Source organism: Diadema antillarum, unplaced genomic scaffold, assembly GCF_040938485.1.
Source record: "Diadema antillarum isolate AM-2024a unplaced genomic scaffold, OU_Dant_1.0 seq00000860_RagTag, whole genome shotgun sequence".
NCBI lineage: Eukaryota > Metazoa > Echinodermata > Echinoidea > Diadematoida > Diadematidae > Diadema > Diadema antillarum.
Genome location: NW_027271730.1, coordinates 576,351 through 595,853, shown reverse-complemented (window position 1 = coordinate 595,853; position 19,503 = coordinate 576,351). Strand labels below are relative to the sequence as shown.

The window sequence follows — 19,503 nt, the reverse complement described above, 5'->3', positions numbered from 1 at the left end:
TGTAGGAGTGATTAATAGCTAATTATCCGTTGTCGTGGCTGGAGAGGAAAACATCACATTACATCTAGATCTTGATGGTGTTGTTTTAATGTCTCCTCTTTGGAGACTTGGCTTCTTTCTCGACCCCCAGCCTCCCCCTTTTCTCAATCACATCCATGTTGACTCGTAATGTTTATGACTGCTCCCTCTCCAAGCACACAAATCAGTACCTCATTAAGCTCACATTTTATGGCCTTTGGCGGATATTGCGGCCTGGAGTGCGCAGTCTGGCGTGACAACCAAGCCAAACATGTCGTGGGAGTTACGAGAGAGAGAGAGGGAGAGCGTCAACAAGTCATGGCGACTGCCCTGCGGCCAGGCCTTTCCTACGTGAACGGTGAAAAACAAAAAAAATTAACGCATCCAGTCGCATTTATGGGGCCGCATGGAGTCATTTTCTTCCTGGGCGCATGCGCATTGCGAGTAGCCGAGGTGCGTTCGTATGCGTGCATAGTTGCTCTCGACTCGGGGGGAGGTTCTTGTTTGCTTTCATCTAGACATCAATCGGCGTTAGCACGGTCATGGTGAAAGAGACGAGAGCGGAAGAGAGAGGGTGAGAGCGGAGCCGATGTCAGTCTAATTCGTGTGTGACGTGGGGTAGGAGGTTGCGATCTACCGAAGATGTCCGGTTTTGAGCAGACCACCTGTTCTGAGCAGACCACCATTCGGTGGAGCTACCTTGATGATGGTAAATATCCATTTCGGCAATGCTTATCCTGGAACTTATCTTTATTTATCTATTAGGCCGTGCGACCGTTTCGGTCAGCTATTCGCTTTTTCATTCATCTTCCTGCCAGCACGCCTTTTTGTTGCTGCGGCTTTTGTTGCCGCTGCGATAATGGAATCGTTTCTGTCACTATAGCAACGCGTGCCTACCTCGAGCAAAGAACTGTGCAGATTTAGAGAGAGAGAAGAAAAAAAAAAAGAGAGATGCATTTTGTGTGTGCATTGTTTCAGTGTAAATCTTTCTTTCACGAAAACAAACGAGAGCCGAAAATATAAACTCTGTATACGGAAACCAAATGTTCTAAATGACCTTATCAAAACAAAGTAAATTGTGCTGTGTATATTCTGTGTCTAGACTACGAGGATTGCCATAATCCTAGAGAAAATGGTTCAAGAAATCTCTGATACGAGATATTGTAAAGAAATGTAATTTACCAACTGCTGATTTGCTATTGCTTAGGCCATACTTAAAACGCATTGGTGCAAAGAATCATTATACTCATATAATACTAGCTACTGCCATATGTTGCATTTTTATTCATTTGCCACAAAAAAAAAAAAAAAACAGCGGCAAGAGAATCATACTGGCCCAACTCCATATCTACCTGTCAATCAAGATTTTCCTCCGCGAACAAAATACGATCGTTTTAACAGTGCCATGTCGAAAGGCTTGTTAGCCGATTCGGCCGCAACCGGGTCCTTGCCTAATCATGTACCATTGTAAGCGAGTTCGCTAATTGGAAAATTGTGGCAACCCCCATCATCCTTTCTGTTCATTATCTCTTTCTCCCTCCGCCTCCCCCTCTTCTATCTCTGAATCTCTCCCCTTCTTCCCCGTTTTGATTTCTCATCATCTATACGTACATCTTGATAAATTCGCGTCGCTTAATGAGGTCGATTAGAACTACACTAATTTGCTAAAGGGTCGGGAAAACATGTGTGGCGTGTTTCTCAATCCGTTGCTACCATGCAGCATCAATTGAAACAAGGTTGCATGGGAAGAGGAGAAGATGAGATTGCACGGTGAAAGACTGATTTCTGATATGAAAATGATGTAAAGAAATTTCTCTGTGGGGGGCTTGCAAGAACAATATCACAACACCGATTATTTGCAATGATTGACCAGAGTGTCCTAAATGCAGCAATTTCAAAGGAGGTTCGCCGCAAGTCTGAACAACCCCTTTAAGGCTTCAATTTGTTTACTAGTATTTGCTTGGACGCCACAAATGTTTTATTGGTCTAAATCGACTGTCATGTTCACTGTTGCTAGGTTGAGACAGTCTGTGCATGGCTTTGCTTGTTATGATATACCTAGACCCAGGTCTATCATCATGATCATGATTTTTTTTTTCTACAGTCTGATCATTGTTTGAGGGTTTTTTTCCCTGACAATTCCAGCATAGCAAAATAAAAGAATATCGTTTTATCATCTACTCCCCTAATTTTACTGCATCAGGTGGTTAATGTATTTCTGGTCCGAGTTTTCTGAGAAATGTATTCAGCGTGAGAGATTGTATCCATTAATGTCTTACCACTCTAGCAGCATCAACGTTGTATAACTTTCTTTTCTTGTACAAGTATAAAAATAAATGAAGTCCTATTGTATACCAAATGCACCTTCAGGTATAACAGCCGCGCTCGCACTCTTTATTACTTCTTGCGGGGATTATGGCAAGATCTATGGCACAATAACGAACGGCGAATAGTAGGGCGATACATCATAGGTATCACGAAAAACTCTTTTTTTTTCTTTACTGCTCCCTCATTAACTAATAATTTGTTTACCAACTCCTACATCCGCCTTAGAAGCAGATCTAATGACTTTTGAAAAGTAGCTTGCTTGACCCACAAACTAAGACCCCCGCATGATGCGAACTGAAAGCATCTTAATCTCACTCCGTTTCCTGTTATTTTGATACTGCATATGGACTGGGATTCTGCATCATACAAAAAAAAAAAGACACACATACACAAAAAAAAAGGTTGCACGGGCTGCTTTTCCACTAGCGTGAAAGTAGCATTTTGGTTAACCAAGGAGGTAGACCTACTAGTACGAAGCGAGTCCATTTTGAATCCGATGTCACCCCTCCTGTCCTAGCTGTCATGAAGCAGACACTCAATCCACCTCTGATTCGGATGTTATTATTATTATCATTATTATTATTGTTATTATTATCATTATTATTATTACTATTACTATTATTACTATTATTATTATCATCATCATTATTATCATTATTATCATCTTCATCATCTTCATCAGTATCATCATTACTATTACTATTATCATTATTATCATCATTATCATTATCATCATCATCATCATCATCATTTATTCGACCAGATAAAGTGTACATACCACAAACTTTACAAACACCAAACAGAATCTAGAGTGAACATTACAAGAGGATACACTGTACTATTACATGTAGCACAAAATCACAGAGGTAAAGATGGACAGGTGACAACTGTGGGTCGGGGCACACATAAGTAAAGACATTTACTATTGCCCGTATTGTATAGCAGGTGACCCAAACAGTCATCTTGCCCCCAAGGAACATTGATAAAATCCAGAGGGTGTAGGATTTCGATCCCAAATGTGAGAAAGTCGCGCACCCCTCCTTCACCCCTCTTTGGAGAGGAGTAGGTCCACCCCTCTTTATACCATCCCCCACATGCAAGAGAGCAACCACACCCATGATCATAACCACGCCCTCATCATCACCCATCAGAAGCACGCACACGAACATAATCTGGATACAAGTGGTTACTGAAGGAAGACAAAAGTAGGCATTTTGTGACATACAAAAGAGGAAGAGGAGAAAAAGAAGAAGAGAGGAAGAACAGGGGAAGAAGATTGGAAAAGAACGCGAGAATAGGAGGAAGATAAAGGAGAAGAGAGAAAGGGAGCAAGAAGAGAGAAAAAATAAGAAAATACGAAATAAACAGAGGAATAGAAAGTATAGAGAAGAAAACAAGAGACAAGATGGCAGATACACGTGAGAAATGACATAAATGTCGATCAAGTATCTCTATTATCAAAGGGTCTTTGGGTCATCTGTGAAAGCATTTAATGATTTGATGTGATCTTATCGAATCACTGCCAAATACTGTGATGTGATGGTGATACACGCTTACCAGATGAGCTCCCTCCTTTTCTTTCTTTCTCTCTTTCTCTCTCCCTCTTCTTTTGTTTTGTTCATAAGCTAATGATGAGTTGAAGATTGTTACTTTATCTCGCTTGTCTGGGTTGGAATATGATTTAATTTCGAGATGAAATCACCATTTTTAGCTTAAAGATGTACTCAAGCTTTTAACTCCTTCTTGCTGTTGATGGCGATGAAAAGAAACGTTGCCGTAAATTAGCCCCTAGAGCTGTGGTTCGCTTAATGGATTCCCTAAATGCATGAACTGGTTGTTCTGTGTTTGATTAGAACGAAGACTTATGATCCCCAAAGTTTTTGTAAGTTTTACCTGAGCGACACCTTTCCGATTCTTATCCTCGAGCCGAAAGCTGATGTTTGCATGCTTCAGCTTTCCGAGAGATTTGACATCTTTGCCTTAAGTGTCCTTTCCCAACACGGTTGATCTCAGTCGTTTCCGCTTTAAATCAATTATGTCAACGCGGCAAAAGGCGGTCTGCAAACATGAATGCGTGGGCACTACCTTTGCTCGGCAAGCAGAAATCGTCGGCGTATCCACCACCTTTCACAAGATCATTACATGAATGATTCTCACGTTTTATTTGTGAAAGATATATTGCTAGAGATTTTTCCCAAAGGAAAGTGGCAAAGATAGGCCAAGGGCTTGAAGGGGGGGGGGGGGGGATGTCATGGTTTTATATTTTTGTCCCCTCCCCAAGAAAGACGTTCTTAAGACGGACACACATACATGACCATGCATCACATTAATTTCATTTGTGTCTCCATGGCAGTATGCGACCGAAATTTATAATACGAGCAACGCGTGATAATAATTCTAAGCAAAACCGCATCGAGTAAATGCCGTTATGAACCATTATTTCGATCTCCTTACTTGAGAATGAAATCATATCATGAAAGAACTTACAATGACGCCTAATGATGTGCCAGCAAAGGACGGAAGTCATACACAGAAATGATTTTAGAGTGTGGGTTAAGATATTAGAATAGCAACAACAGTCTGTGATATGACTGTTTCATTCTATTCTACTTTAGGTCAACGCATTTTATTGATCATATACAAACAAAAACAAATACGTTGGCTCCAAATGCTACAACTGTCTTTACACTTTTTGTATAGGGTGGATGCCCCTTGTAATGAGGTCTCTATGCGCTGAGACAAAGCGGTCAGGCAACTAAACAGGGATTTTTTTTTTCTGAGCGATTTATTCATAACGCGTAAAATCAATAACACAGTTGACACCTGTGTAGAGGTTTCTTGACACCTGAGAATGTAGATTTTATTGATTAATGCAAGCTTGGGAGAACAATCTGCGCTCGTGTGAATAGAGAGCATAAGATACTGAAATGAAATCATTTCCCTCGCCCACGCGCGTGCTATATCAATCTTACGTGTGCTCGCACTTTTATGGGTTTCGTGCAATCAAGGACATGGACACTGCGAGGGCACCATATACACAGAGATGATACTGGTGTCTCTATAGGCTGGGAACATCACTCTCCAGTGTGTATAGCTGTGAGTTAGGAGAAGGTCAAGTTTTTAATAAATAATGACAGCGTGACACTCATGTAGTTCACTCCAATAGACTTGCATTATTAATGGCTATACTCTGTGAATCCCCTCTCAGATGAGTTCGAGGAGCGTGGCGCTGCACAATAACTGGCCGGATGGATACTGTGTATGTAAGTGACGCTGCCAGTCGTTCGCGGTAATGGAAGAGAATTACCGTTCCCATGGTTACAGATGATACCGCACCGAATCCACTCGCATCACCGCATTGCAGGTGGTTATAGGTAGATGGGGGAGGGGCAGTCTGTTTCCAATAGAGATTCCCCAGAGATTGTGGTTCCATTAATCGTTAATATCAGTCTGCTAATAGAAAACACTGCGGATCCGTGTTCTCTTCGTAGCGACTCTGCTTGTACATGCGAGCTTCATTGTATTTAAACACAAAATAACCAAAACACACACTAATACGACTAAACAAAAAACACGAACACATACATTACACACAGAGGAAAGCACAATACAACAGGATAAATAAAACTGCGTTTGTTACACAAGCTAGTATGAGAGTACTGTATGCATGAATATCATCTGTGCACTTTGAAGTTGTATCCGTCAGAGATTGATTCTGTTCGACGTTGCTATTGAATACGTCACCAACAAAGCGCGATTATGGACCCATTAGGAGTTAACTAATTACTTACGGGAGACGGGCGCGTTATGTATCAAATCTCATGGGGATTGCCACATCTCGGAAACATCGAGTTAGTATTATACAATCTGATATTATTATGTGTGCGAGCGTGTTTTTTTTTTTTTTGCAAATACAGTAGGGCCTATAATGAAAGCACGCTCACACGCACATATCATGCATATTACCCATACTAATGAGTATGTGTGTTTATATAGGCCTAAATAGATTGTATGAATGTACACACACACACACACATACACACCTACACACCTATATAATCATATATCTATCTATATATATGTATATACATATACATATATATGTGATATAATTATATATATATACATATCAAATTATACATAAACATGCATATAGATTTTATAAAAGCTTTTCTCCCATTTCAAGACCAGTTATCAATCCACCAATCTCTGCGATGAGACATTTATGAGGGCTTCGTGTCTCCATAGTTTACAGAAAGGTAGATTCCATTTTGTCTCCTTTTTTGTTGAACATTAATTTCATACGGTGAGTACAAAACAAAACGGGGGGATTTTTTTTTTTTTGTGGTTATAAAGATGACTTTGGCCGTACTATCCTTCAGCAGGTACTTTAAACAGCATGGATAATCTGATGGCTATCCTTGGTGTCTTAAAGATATTTAGGCCTACGTCAATACTGAAACAGGTCTGATGTCGAAGTTTGGGATGCATCATGTTTTACCGGCTTTTCTCTTCCTGTATAAACGTGCAGCTTAAGCCTAGATTCTAAAACATGGTAAACCAAGTTTGGATCTCGGAAGACTTTCAAATTGGTATGGCGTGACTAATATTCTAAAGATACACTGAAGCTCATTAACAGAATTATCGTACTTAAAACACTCTGCGTGGATTCGACTAAAACCGATGGAGAGTTTGATTTGAACGTTTGAGTGCAGATTAACACAGAACAATCCCATAGCATGTACACACTGTCGAAAGTCTCTGGCACAAAACGGGTTAAAGACGAACTATACTTTCTCTTGTGGGGACAGTGGGTACCCCATCGTGGTTAATGATGCGAAACATCAAAACAGAGCAACACGCACAATTGCAGCCACAAGATCAACGTCGTGACGTCACCTAAAGTGAAAGACAGCCCCATCATATTCCGCAAGTTAACCCAAAGGAATTCACTGATATCAAACGGGTGCAACAGCGAATCCTTATACAATATATACATATTATAAAAGATCAGAAAATAATGGATTTTCCAGCTTTCAAATGTTCTCATGGAATACGGAAATTTCAATCAAAATAACATTGTTATACTTTACAGTTGAGAAGATTTTATACTCTTACAAATTTCCCGATGGCTCGCACTCAAACGTTGACAGTCAATATTTCAAGAAATATGAAATAATAGGAAAATAAAAACGAAGAATATAAAAATTCTGTTTTCATCAAAGCCTACTGGAGTTGTTCAGCAGTAACTAAGGAAATTAGAAACACTGAGTTCTTTACTAAGGATCTGCTTTACCCAGGGTAGTATCTTCAATGTTGCCACTGTTCTACCAGAGGGCCCTGAAATTATTATTACCCTAGCTTTGCCAAGTATACCCATTAGGTCGCAAGGGACATGGTGGGTAAAAACATCTTGTCCAAGGACGTAAGCACTCGACTGGATTCAAACTCGGCTCCTCCGATTGGGAGTCGGGAGTCTCATCCATAATGCCACAGCACCCCCACCCTTTTTCGACTCAAACTAGATTTTTGAAAAAGATTCAAAAATGTTCGATCCAGAGAGAGATTGTTTTATGTGACGCATTGGTGTCCTCACCTCATCTCATTTAAATATGTGATTGTGAAATAATGTTTCGTGAAATAAATGAAACTTAGAAATGTCAAGATTTCATTTTCTTTTCCTCCGATTTGCACGAAACTTTAATTTCCTGTCTGTCTGAATTATACACCGCACTCCCGTCATAACAACTTTAAGTCCTCAGGGAAGGCGGTATTCTGTCGTTGTATCGAAATATCCTTATAGCCGAACATTCTAGTATACCTGAAGATAATTATAGAGATGTTATCATTTGTTAATTTGTCATGGACCTTAAGTTTAACTTCGTTGTAAGGAAAAAAATTCGCTAAAATCGTGTTCGTTAAAACGGGGAGTGCACTGTATTCCTTATGATTGAAATCAACTTACTTTCAGAGTGGATATTTCCTTTAAAGCGCGCTGTCTGTACATGCACTTGCAAGAGCAACTGGCGGCGACATTCCGATTTCTGTCTAGTCAAAATGTCAGTGTTATTCCTGCAAATGTTCACCTTTTAATGGATGGGATGTTTCATTTTATTTTCTTCCGATTTGCTGCATTATCAAATTTTGTCCTCGTTTGGAACGCATTTCTTCTCGTTCAATTTTCCGAGTAGAATAGTGATAGTCTGTCGCGGCAGATTTTGATATTCACGATTATATTTACGATTATCGCAGGATTGCTAACGTCGCTCCCCGAACTTAGCGACTCCTCTATTAATCTACCAGGTCATCGAATAGGACGCGTTCCGATGGCGTAGCAGTTTTGTTTATTCTTCTCTTGTTTGTGCGTGTATATGTATGTGTGAGAGAGAGGGAGAGAGAAATGGGTGGTAGATGGAAGGAGGGCTTGTTGCCCTGTCACGTGACTCGCCAGAGCTCCTCGGCGTTCCTCTTGTCTGGCGCGCTCGCGGAGGCGGCTAGCTGATGAACCAGAATACACAAGGCCGAATGAGTTGAACCATGTAAAGCGTAATGGGCTACACCGACCGTGACATCCCGCGTCGGTTTGAATCGTGTCTCGCCGGCTGGCGTCGCAAACGAGGCAAATGAAGACGGAACAACGGATTGTTCCGAGGTGACTCGCCCCGTAACTATCCCGTCATCAGCCGTAAAAAGATTCTTGTCATGGCGCGCAGGAACCGGAAACGGCGGGCGAAAGCGCACCTTGACCCAATGTCTGCTGCTAATCGCCGAGGCTAGTGAACACGCGCCTCGAGAGCAGACAACCCCACGACGGAGAGTTAAGTGCTGTATAAATTCAGTTAACCCGGCAGATTTGCTCGGCTCACCGCCGTTTGATCTGTTTGATAATACGCACTATCTCTCGGGAGAACTCTTATCCAGGGACCTCATTAGCAGATGATTGAAGCTAAATCTTCCAGTGGCCGATATTGTGCCAGGGCTGATTACCGTCTCCTTACAAGATGCAGCGGAAAAAGGAGTCGATATTTCTTCCCCGGCTACATAGCTGTTGTATCCATTTTTCCCAGAGATATCGTTGTTGCGCACCGATGTATTTTCTGGTCCCTTTGGACCATTAAATCTATAAGCTGATTTTATTGAATAGGACAATCACAGATAGAGACATTTCTCTTGTGACTTTTCTAGAGGGCTAGTTTTGTTTCACTATGACCGATTGTTTGCGTGCATGTTCTCCTTCAACTCGTGGACTGGATTATTTTCCGTTGAGACATCGCAAGTACAAAGAAAGATTAATTAGAATGCATTTTCTTGTATTGACACCTGACGAGCCATTCACTGCAGAACGACGTTTGAAGTCTCATGTTTAGATTTATTATACGTATCTATTAGTTGCGGTGTCTCTGACACCGACGTTTTGGGGTTGTTTGCTTGTTTGTTTGTTTTCCACAGTGAGTAATATTATGTTTAGAAAGATATTGATATTCACAACCATCGTCATCATCATTATGACCACCATGCAATAATCGCCAGTCCTCTGGAATATTATCCAAATTATTGTCTGAGAATCTACTGGTGGACAAACACGACGAGATTAAAGTGGAATGTTGTTTTGCTGCGTAGACAAGATTCGTTTTCACTGCCGAAATGGAATGTAGATGGTTCTCTGTAATGACGATCGTTTTGTGTGTGTTTGTGTCGTGTGTGTGTGCTTTCATAAAGAGTCTAGATATAATTTTCATATACTCTTAGGGAACGAGAACATCAGTTTTCTAGGAAAGACGAATTTTCAGGATATTTTGAGTCTTCCACTCACGGACTTCACGGATAGATTACAGGCGGAATACGCTGAAAGTCTTTCTACAAACGTTTGATTGGTATTACCGGATGAAATCGAATTCACAAGAGAAAATATTGCCGCCAGAATACTAAGATGTCATTGGCAGTTAGTTAGGCTCATGATATTCTTTAAATTTCTTTACTTCGCACAAAACAATGTTGTTTCTGTCAGCAAAACATGTACGACTACCAAACAACGCGGTCACCATGCAACAAGGGTACAATCGACGCGTTGGTCAGCCTTTACAGTCTATCACGGAGTGCCGTACTTTTACTATTTTGAGGATGTAAAATTCATCTCCAATAAGAAAAGATTGAAATGGACAATTAATACCGACAGATCGTGTCTTAGTATTCAAGTTACTATGAAGGTTTTTCGCTGGTTTTAACAAATCCTTTGTGGTGTTTCAGAATCAAAGAGGAAAAAAAAGCACAGATTTTTTGCGATGTGAAAGACGCGTTTGTGAAACGGACGAGTTTTGACAAACTCCCATTCTTCTCATCCATCACACTTACGGGGCTGCGGTTGACTTATCTCGCTCCTATAGCGAATCAGAAAATCTTCGGCCGTTAAAGACGCCTGATCGTCCGCAAATGATCCAGCGGGTCTCCGCCTTTTGAGGCAATCAATTGCCGTAATTGCTGGCAGGAAATTGACAAAATGTACTCTTTTATATCCCTTTGCTGCTCTTTTTTCGCCCTTTCGACCCCGAAAGCAAAGAATCTTAGATGCACGGAGCATGGCGGTTTCATGGACTGACATGTCTTGTAGAACCATGTGGACTGGGGCAATTGATTGGAACTGAATGTGCGATGGCCGAGTTGGAACTGCACTTTTAGTCAGCTAAGAATCGAACTTCTGCCTCGAGTATGGTGTTACACTTTTTTTTCTTAATTTTGTCTATTTTTGTATAAACTTGTTTTGTTCTCGTTTTGTTATTTCTTACTTTGATGAAATCCATTTACACATTAAAAACAAATTTGTTTATTTGTATCCCTTGTATTCGTGTTCCCTTGCACAATCCTGAAATAATGCATTTAAATCAGCGGTATAGGTCCTTGGTTTCAACTTCGGTTTCTGACAACAGACGTGCTTTCGACGTCATTAAAATGGCCCTTCTGTCTGCACATCACACTTATTTTTGGCACCGTATATCAACGTGGAATTCACAATCACAATTTGATATTCCATGACACAAAGTCATGTTTATCACCACAGTGTGACGCCCATCGTGCGAAAAAACACAAACAAACGAGCGTTTGATATTAAGTCCACATTTAGGCCTATAAAGGAAATGAAATATCACTTTCATGTCATCAACTTTGAGAGCAAATCCAGGAGGTGTTATGATTTGAAACCATTCTGATTTCATCCAGCAATGTTGATGTCATATGCCAAGTTAATCACGTTAAACGAAAATACTGTACTTTCACTAAAACACGCCGACAAAACAAACCGTATGGGTGAGCGGAAGAGTGTGTAAGGCTGGAGCCCTGGGCTGGAGTTCCCCGCCCATTTGGTAAAATGGGTGTTGGGACATGGTCAGCATTTATGGCTTTTTGCTCATCATCGACTAGAGCTGTGGAGAGAAATAAGAGATGGGTTACTGCTTCTCAAATGCCAGCTGAATGTATTCCATTAGTTGCTTTTCTGAGGCCACTTCAGCTATTAAGAAAAATATATTGAAAAAAAATGGCATCAAGTTTTAGATGTCTGTCAGGCGGGGGCCATCATTGGAACCAGTTGTTCATTTCGGTGTGGTAGCAATGAGTATCCACAAAACGGTGCTTAAAATATCCTTCAAATTCGTCATCTCTCTCATTCTCTCTTTACGGTACTGTATATAGCGGCCACTAACCCATACCAGCCGCAGCCTAGCCAATAATTCAGCGTGTTTCTCTGCTTTGCCAGTCGAGCATGCATGGCGAACAGTTCAATGATCGCCACCATCACTGCATTTACCCGTCGTTCAAGCATAGTCATGCAAAAGGGGAATTAAAGCTTGCTTGCTGTATAGTGGTCTCTTATTATGCACGCTAGTGTGCAATAACGCGATCAATAACCGCATTGTTCAATGTGTGAAAAACATGAATATTTCTCTACATTAAAGGACAAGTTCACCTTCATAGACATATGGGTTGAGTGAATGCAGCAATATTAGTAGAGCACATCATTGAGAGTTTGAGGAAAATCGGACAATCGGTTCAAAAGTTATGAATTTTTGAAGTTTCTACTTACTCAAGGCTGGATGAGAAGACTACTATAGCTTGTAATGTCACATGAGTACAACGGTACAAAGAAAGAATAAAGAAAATTCAACATATTTTCACTTTTCTCGCATAACAAAAGAACACTTGACTTCTCTCTTTCAGAAGGCAGGGGGAATAATATTACCCTTAATATATGTCAGTAACAAGTCGAAGAAATGTGCACTTTATTCAAAAAGTCAAATTTTGTGAAATTCTCTTTTTATTTTCTTTATACAATGGTTGTACGCATATGACATCATGCACTGTAGTAGTCTTCTCATCCAGCAGTGACTACGCAGATACTTTAAAAATTCATAACTTTTGAACGGATTGTCCGATTTTCCCCAAATTTTCACTGATGTGTTCTACTAATATTGCTGCATTCACTCAATCCACATGTCTATGAATGTGAACTTGTCCTTTAATGTCCATGACTATATCATCAATATACTTACACATGTGTACAGCAATGATACAGCTAGACAGGTTTGACTGTATAGAATACAAGAGTGTGATGTCATAGTTATTCATTGCCATTGAAACTGGTTCTAAACAACAACCTCACCTGGACCAAATATCTGTGAACACTATAGTTGCTAACCATGCTCGCACCTGATTCCATCCAAAGCTATAACAAAAGCCTCTAGCATTATCACTTTGATACTCATGGGTAACAGCATAATAAATGAATACATGCATCAACAACCAGATTCCAAGACAGTGTATAAAAGGTTTCATTATATTATATCTGTTGATTGCTTCATCGTAATCCCTCTACATAAGTATCATCTGTTTGATATCTTCAGAAACTACTGTCTTGGTTTTGCGAGCTTAAAGAGCCGCGTATTCTTTGAAGAAAGAAAAACATGAACAGAACATGTTTACTAAACGGTTCATTAACATTTTCATATTTTTTGCACTCCTGTACAACAAAGGGTGATGCTATCAACTGGAAAGTTTGTTTTCCCAGGCTTACCTGACGTAGCAACATTTACTACTTGCACATTACATTGCAAGAATAAGCCATTTCACAGTTACAATCCGAGCATGTGCGGATTAAGATCATTGCAGACCTCTTTGAAATTGACCTGCAACTGAGGTATTATATAAAAAAAGTATAAGTCTTCATTATAACGATATTGTAAACATTTATGTGTGTACCAGGTGCATGATATTGGAATGAACAGGTGCATAGCATTGGAATGTACAGGTGAACGTGTATTCTTTTCAACCAAATTAACAAGACATTTTTTATGCAGCACTTGCGTGTATATTACGCTTTCTGCTTGGCTATTTCAAACTGCTCTTCTTAAAGGGAATATCTCTCCTACAATTTAAATTTGAGAGGTGAGAGAGCATGTCCTAAGAACTCTAAAGAAAATTATTCAATGTTTTGTGAAGTCTGTGGTTCTAGAGATTATTGCAGACTAGTGCCAGCTGTGAGTGAGTTTTGATATTGAAATGCATATTGTTTCATTAACGCCTCTTTCTCACCTTTACCGTGATTACCTAGGAACGGCCGAGTGGGGGCTCCATTTCAGCGAGGCCAACGGTGACTGTCAGTCTCCGATCAACATCAACTCCCGCGAGGCGGTTTTCCGTGACAGCCTCAATCACCCACCGCTGGAAACCAACTACGCCCTCTGTCGGGAGTGCGATCTCATCAACATGGGTACGGGGATACAGATTATCTTCAAGTACAAATCGGGTGAGAACCAAAATTACATGTGAACTTCGAAATTCCAAAACTTCCGTTATATATCATCGATTTTAATAAAATGTCTGTCACTTGTGTGTGTGTGTGTCTGATATAAAATGTTCTTGTAAAGTTAAGTTAGACATGTGAAATTGTACTTTACTCGAGCGGCCGTCACACACGCCTTAAAACACACACTTAAACCCTTAACCCACTTCGCAGCAGTGAGCACCATGTGCTATTCATGTTGCTATCTATGTTTTGTTTTTGTTTTGTTTTTGTTCTTTCTTTGCGATCATGATGACATAATAATTACAGTAAATTAAATCCAAAAAAAAAAGTATAATGACTTCACTATCAAACAATTTGTACAAAAGAAGGAAATGAGTCTTGGGACCAATGTGGCAAAATAACTGAAATTGTCAGATTATCTTCATAAATCTTGTGGTTGAATTCTGTCGCAAAGTAAATGTGGTCATTACTATCATCGAATCGATAGGAATGGATAATTAATAAATTTATTTTCAGATGTTTTCATATTTGACGATATTCTATTGAGCACCTGGTGAAGATCAGGGCACTGTTTCATGAAAGTTGTCAGCCCTGACAAGTTGTCAGTCTCGGACAATTTCAGTAAAATCATTGGTTTTGATTGGCAGAGAAGCTTTGGTCACTGACTGTTACTATGGTAATTGTCAGAGACTGACAACTTGTCAGGGCTGACACCGACTTTGATGAAACGGTGCCCTGAATTCATCTGTTGCCATAACCTTTTCTTTCCGACATTGCAGATGGAATATCGGGTCTACGGGATACAAGCATGGATGTACCCAAGTCACGTAAGAAAACACTTTCACAAAGTTCTTTCTTCAGTAGATGTTTAACAAAATTAGAGCAAAAACTATTTGTTACGATGTTTATGGACGATAGCATCGCCCCAGAATGACAGTTTGTAAAAGCATCATTAACCAAACCCTCGTAGATATCACAAATTCATGTCACATTGTTTCATGAAACAAACATGCCGAGAAAAATATAAGAAAAAAACAAAACAAAACAGCCATGGTAGCGATATGAATATATGAACTGGCAATAAATTATGTAGGGCCTAGTTGCAGGGCCTTGTTCTGCGTCTTTTGTTCATTTGTCATAAATCACATCATATTTTGTTTTATTTCAACAATGACGAAAGCTTTCAAAAATAACAGTTGCGTCACCTCGATGATCTCCATGGTCTTGTCTTTCTACAATTTTTGTAGAATAAAAGATCAATTTTGTGAGAGAAAGGAAGATTATACCTTTTCAAAGTAAAGTTTGTCGTTTACTCGTCGACAAAATGAAATTCATGCACGGCAGAAACTACTACTATAGCGCCCTCTTTTGTGTTGGAAAGGCGTTGCCACAATTTCAGACAAAGTAAACGATACATAGCACTTTCATTGCGAATCACATGTAGGCCTACCGCTTCGCACTTCCCAAGTACAACAATGCTGACCTGCGTACCTGCTGCTTAAAAAAAAAAAATAACTAAACACACACCTCGATTTCTCCTTGGAAAACCCAGTACCATAGGCGCCGGAAGTGGGGGGACAGGGGGGGCGGCCGCCCCCCCAATCCAAAAAGTGGGGGGGCAAAACGCATTTTTGCCCCCCCAAAAATCCCCCCTCCCAAAAAAAAAAGAATGAATAAACAAATAAATAGAAATAGATGAAATAAGATAGATATGTATATAAATGAATAAACGCGAAAAAACATAGCTACAAACGGCAGTTTTGGGACTGCAAAATGTCAAAATTTCCAAACTCGCTCGCTCCGCTCGCTCGCATTCAATCGCTATGCCATTCTCCTGATGTTGCTGCCAGTAATTGCCAGCAGTTGTGCCTGGGTCGCCCCCCCCCCTTAATTTCCAAAGCGAAAACAAAATATAGCTACAAACGGCAGTTTGGGGACTGTAAAATGTCAAAATTAATCGTCAAATTTATTCGTTATGCCATTTTCCTAACGTTGCAGCCAGTAATTGCCAGCAGTTGAGCCCGGTGCGCCTCCCCCTTAATTTCCAAAGCGAAAAATATAGCTACAACGGCAGTTTTTGTACTGTAGAATGTCAAAATTTTCAAGCTCGCTCGCTTCGCTTACTCGCATTGAATCATTATGCCATTCTCCTAATGTTGCTGCCAGTAATTGCCAGCAGTTGCGCCCGATGCGCCCCCCATTAATTTCCAAAGCGAAAGATACAGCTACAAACGCCAGTTTGGGGATTGTAGAATGTCAAAATTTTCAAGCTCGCTCGCTTCGCTCGCTCGCATTGAATGGTTATGCCATTCTCCTAATGTTGCTGCCAGTAATTGCCAGCAGTTGCGCCCGATGCGCCCCCATTAATTTCTAAAGCGAAAGATATAGCTACAAACGGCAGTTTTGGGACTGTAAAATGCCAAAATTTTCAAGCTCTCTCGCTCCGCTCGTTCGCATTTTATTGTTATGCAATTCTCCTGATGTTGCCGACAGTATATAATTTGTCGTTTCACACCGTCATTCCATAATCCATGTAAGGAAAACTTACAATGTTGCTCAATGACTGCGTTGTTGAATGTATCAAATTCCGTAATGTATTGTAGACCCATTATTGCGCACGCACACATGCACCAGCATACACACCGTCAAAATTACTTTTCCACAAGGTGCCCACCCCCAATGTTTCGACCCATCGCACGCCACTTTATATATATATATATATATATATATATATATATATATACACACACACACACACACACACACATATATATATATATATATATATATATATATATATAGAGAGAGAGAGAGAGAGAGAGAGAGAGAGAGATGTGTGTATGTGTGTGTGTGTATGTGTATATATTGTGTAACATATGTATGGTCTATCGTGAGCCCCCTCCAATATTTGCCCCCCCCCAATCCAAAACTGCTTCCGGCGCGCCTGCCCAGTACTGTTTATTCCGTCAGGGGATCTTTCTTCCCATTTATTTTCTGATCACCGCAGATAAATTTTACATTATGGCGGAGTAAAATGGAATTTGTGACGTGTGCATACTTTGCAAATAATCGTTATTAAAACATATTATCACATTAACATACACAGGGACAAAAAAAGAAAAATGCAATCATAACATGAATGCCAAGGTATAATTCCGACATTTGTGACCTGGATGATCAGTCCATAGTTAAGAATTCTCTCTGACTGGCCGAAAATAAAAGAATTTCGAACCGGAAAAAAAAATACAGGTCACTGTCTACGGCACGCAGATTGATTAAATCAACAGAATCTGGATATCTTCCCAACCCCACCCAGCCCAAAATTGTTGTGATGAAGTTCTAGTGCATAATTATATTGAAACTGTTAGAAATATAATGTATACATCAGTAACTAATAGTTTCGACAGGATAAAAGAAAACACCAAACGTAGTGAATTATAGACGTTCTCCATTTTTCCCATGTCCACTGCACAGTGCTGTCTGGTGGACCTCTCCCGCCAAATTCCAAGTTCGAGCTGGCCGCCTGCGCCTTCCACTGGGGTCAAAAGGATGACCGTGGGTCGGAGCACACGGTGAACTTCAAGGCGTACCCAATGGAGGTGGGTGAACATAGTGACAGTCTTTGGTTAAACATTACAACATATATGAAAGCGGACTCTTCAAGTTGCTACGAAAGTTTCGAGTGCGATCGTCGAAGTCTTAGTGCTGAGTGAACGCGGTGATTGGGTAAAGTTAGGTGTGATGTCACAGTGAGAACAATTCTTTATCTCGAACGACGGGCACGTTTAGGGTGGGATGCTATCCCGACCCAGATGGCGAACAAGTGAGATGACAGGGAAGCACGCACAGAGGTTAACGTTACGTTTAATGACCAATGTGTTGCCGGTATTGCTCTTATTGAGATCTATTTTATGTGATTAGCACTATTAACCTTATAATTATCATTACTATTGGTACTAGAATGTCTTTCAACATTCAGCGTTGTTCTTGTTTATTTTTTGTTCGTTTATTTATTTATCTATTCATTTATTTGAGGGAGAGATTGAGGGAGGACTGATTTTTTGTCTGTTTGTTTGTTTGTTTTTTGTGTTTTGTTTTGTTTTGTTTTGTTGTTGCTGTTGTTGTTGTTTTTTTTTTTTTGGGGGGGGGGACCAAATGAAACGTCGTCGCAAATAAGTAGCTGCGCAAAGGGGATAATAAGCCAGTTTACAGTTTCACTTTGCGCATGAGCAGAAAAGGGTCATTTGTACAATCAGGCGTGTTTGTCTTTGAATTCACTGAGATAAACATCCCTGATGTAATGATTATTCACGTAACCCTTGTAAATGGTGCTTGTTATATCCTAGCCACCTGACAGCAAGCCTGGTATCTAGCAATGTTGATAGAAAGACTTTGTGTATGCATTCAACACGAAACTATGAAATGAATGCCTGACGAAGTGTCAATTGACAGACCATTCTTTTTACCTGCTCTGTGCAAGTTCATTCTTTATTTGAACGTGAATTCCATAAATTGTGGACATGCTTATGCATCATGCTACTTTGAAAACGAGTGAAGTGCCTAACCAACTGAGAAAAAAGAAAGGCCATTTGTACCAATGTGCCCATGAGCTAACTGTGAACAGGGAGGTGTTATAGAGATGGAGTGGCAACTCTTCGTAATTCATGCAAACACATGTTTGGGTTCAAGGCGTTACAATGGGATGTCTAGCATTCCACTACGCTTTGAAGTCATGCTCGGCACCGCTCTAGTTGCAAGACGAAGTTCGGAGAGGAAGAACGCATTTCACCTTTCGTTGAATTACAAGCTTTATTTCACTGTAAGATTTTAAATGAAATACTCGAATTGATTAAGAATAGTTTAGGAAAGAATTCAATATTATAAACATGCATTTCTAGTTTCTTCGTAATACGCAAATGGAAATGAAATGAAAATAGGCCCTCTTAAAAACCTATTATTTTTCTATAATGCGCACATTTCCGCATGTTAGTTTTTTATCTTTTAATCTGGGATATTTTGATCTTTCAAATAAAGTACTCCGCTAAAGCGTGTTCCAGCGTGCTTTTAAACTATTTGTTGTTAAAATTGTCAGTTTTACACTGCATTTTGATTCGCTGCTCCAATTCAAGGTACACAAATTCATTGTTGCCATCACATTGAAAGAGAGAGCGAATTGCAGTAGGGGCAAGTATTTCTAGATGTGAGAGCGCTAGTCCCGATTATTGATGCTCTCTTTTGTTAAAGCACATGGGTAACACCTGTAGTTGAACGCATATAACTTCTCGGCGGTGCCGCGCATGACTTCAAAGGAGAGCAGTAGTTGTCTCTCCTTCTCTAGCACCTCCCTGCTGTGAACTGGCTTA

General features: G+C 40.2%; 1 protein-coding gene across 1 annotated transcript in view; it reads left to right on the top strand.

The window, feature by feature from the left end:
- LOC139740543 (carbonic anhydrase-related protein-like) overlaps window positions 1-19,503 on the top strand; it is a 72,255-nt gene that overhangs the window by 5,962 nt on the left and 46,790 nt on the right. Inside the window, exons 2-4 of the mRNA XM_071651133.1 lie at window positions 13,946-14,140; window positions 14,920-14,967; window positions 17,615-17,739. Coding sequence (XP_071507234.1) covers window positions 13,946-14,140; window positions 14,920-14,967; window positions 17,615-17,739 — 368 coding nt within the window. The remainder of the gene's footprint in view (window positions 1-13,945; window positions 14,141-14,919; window positions 14,968-17,614; window positions 17,740-19,503) is intronic.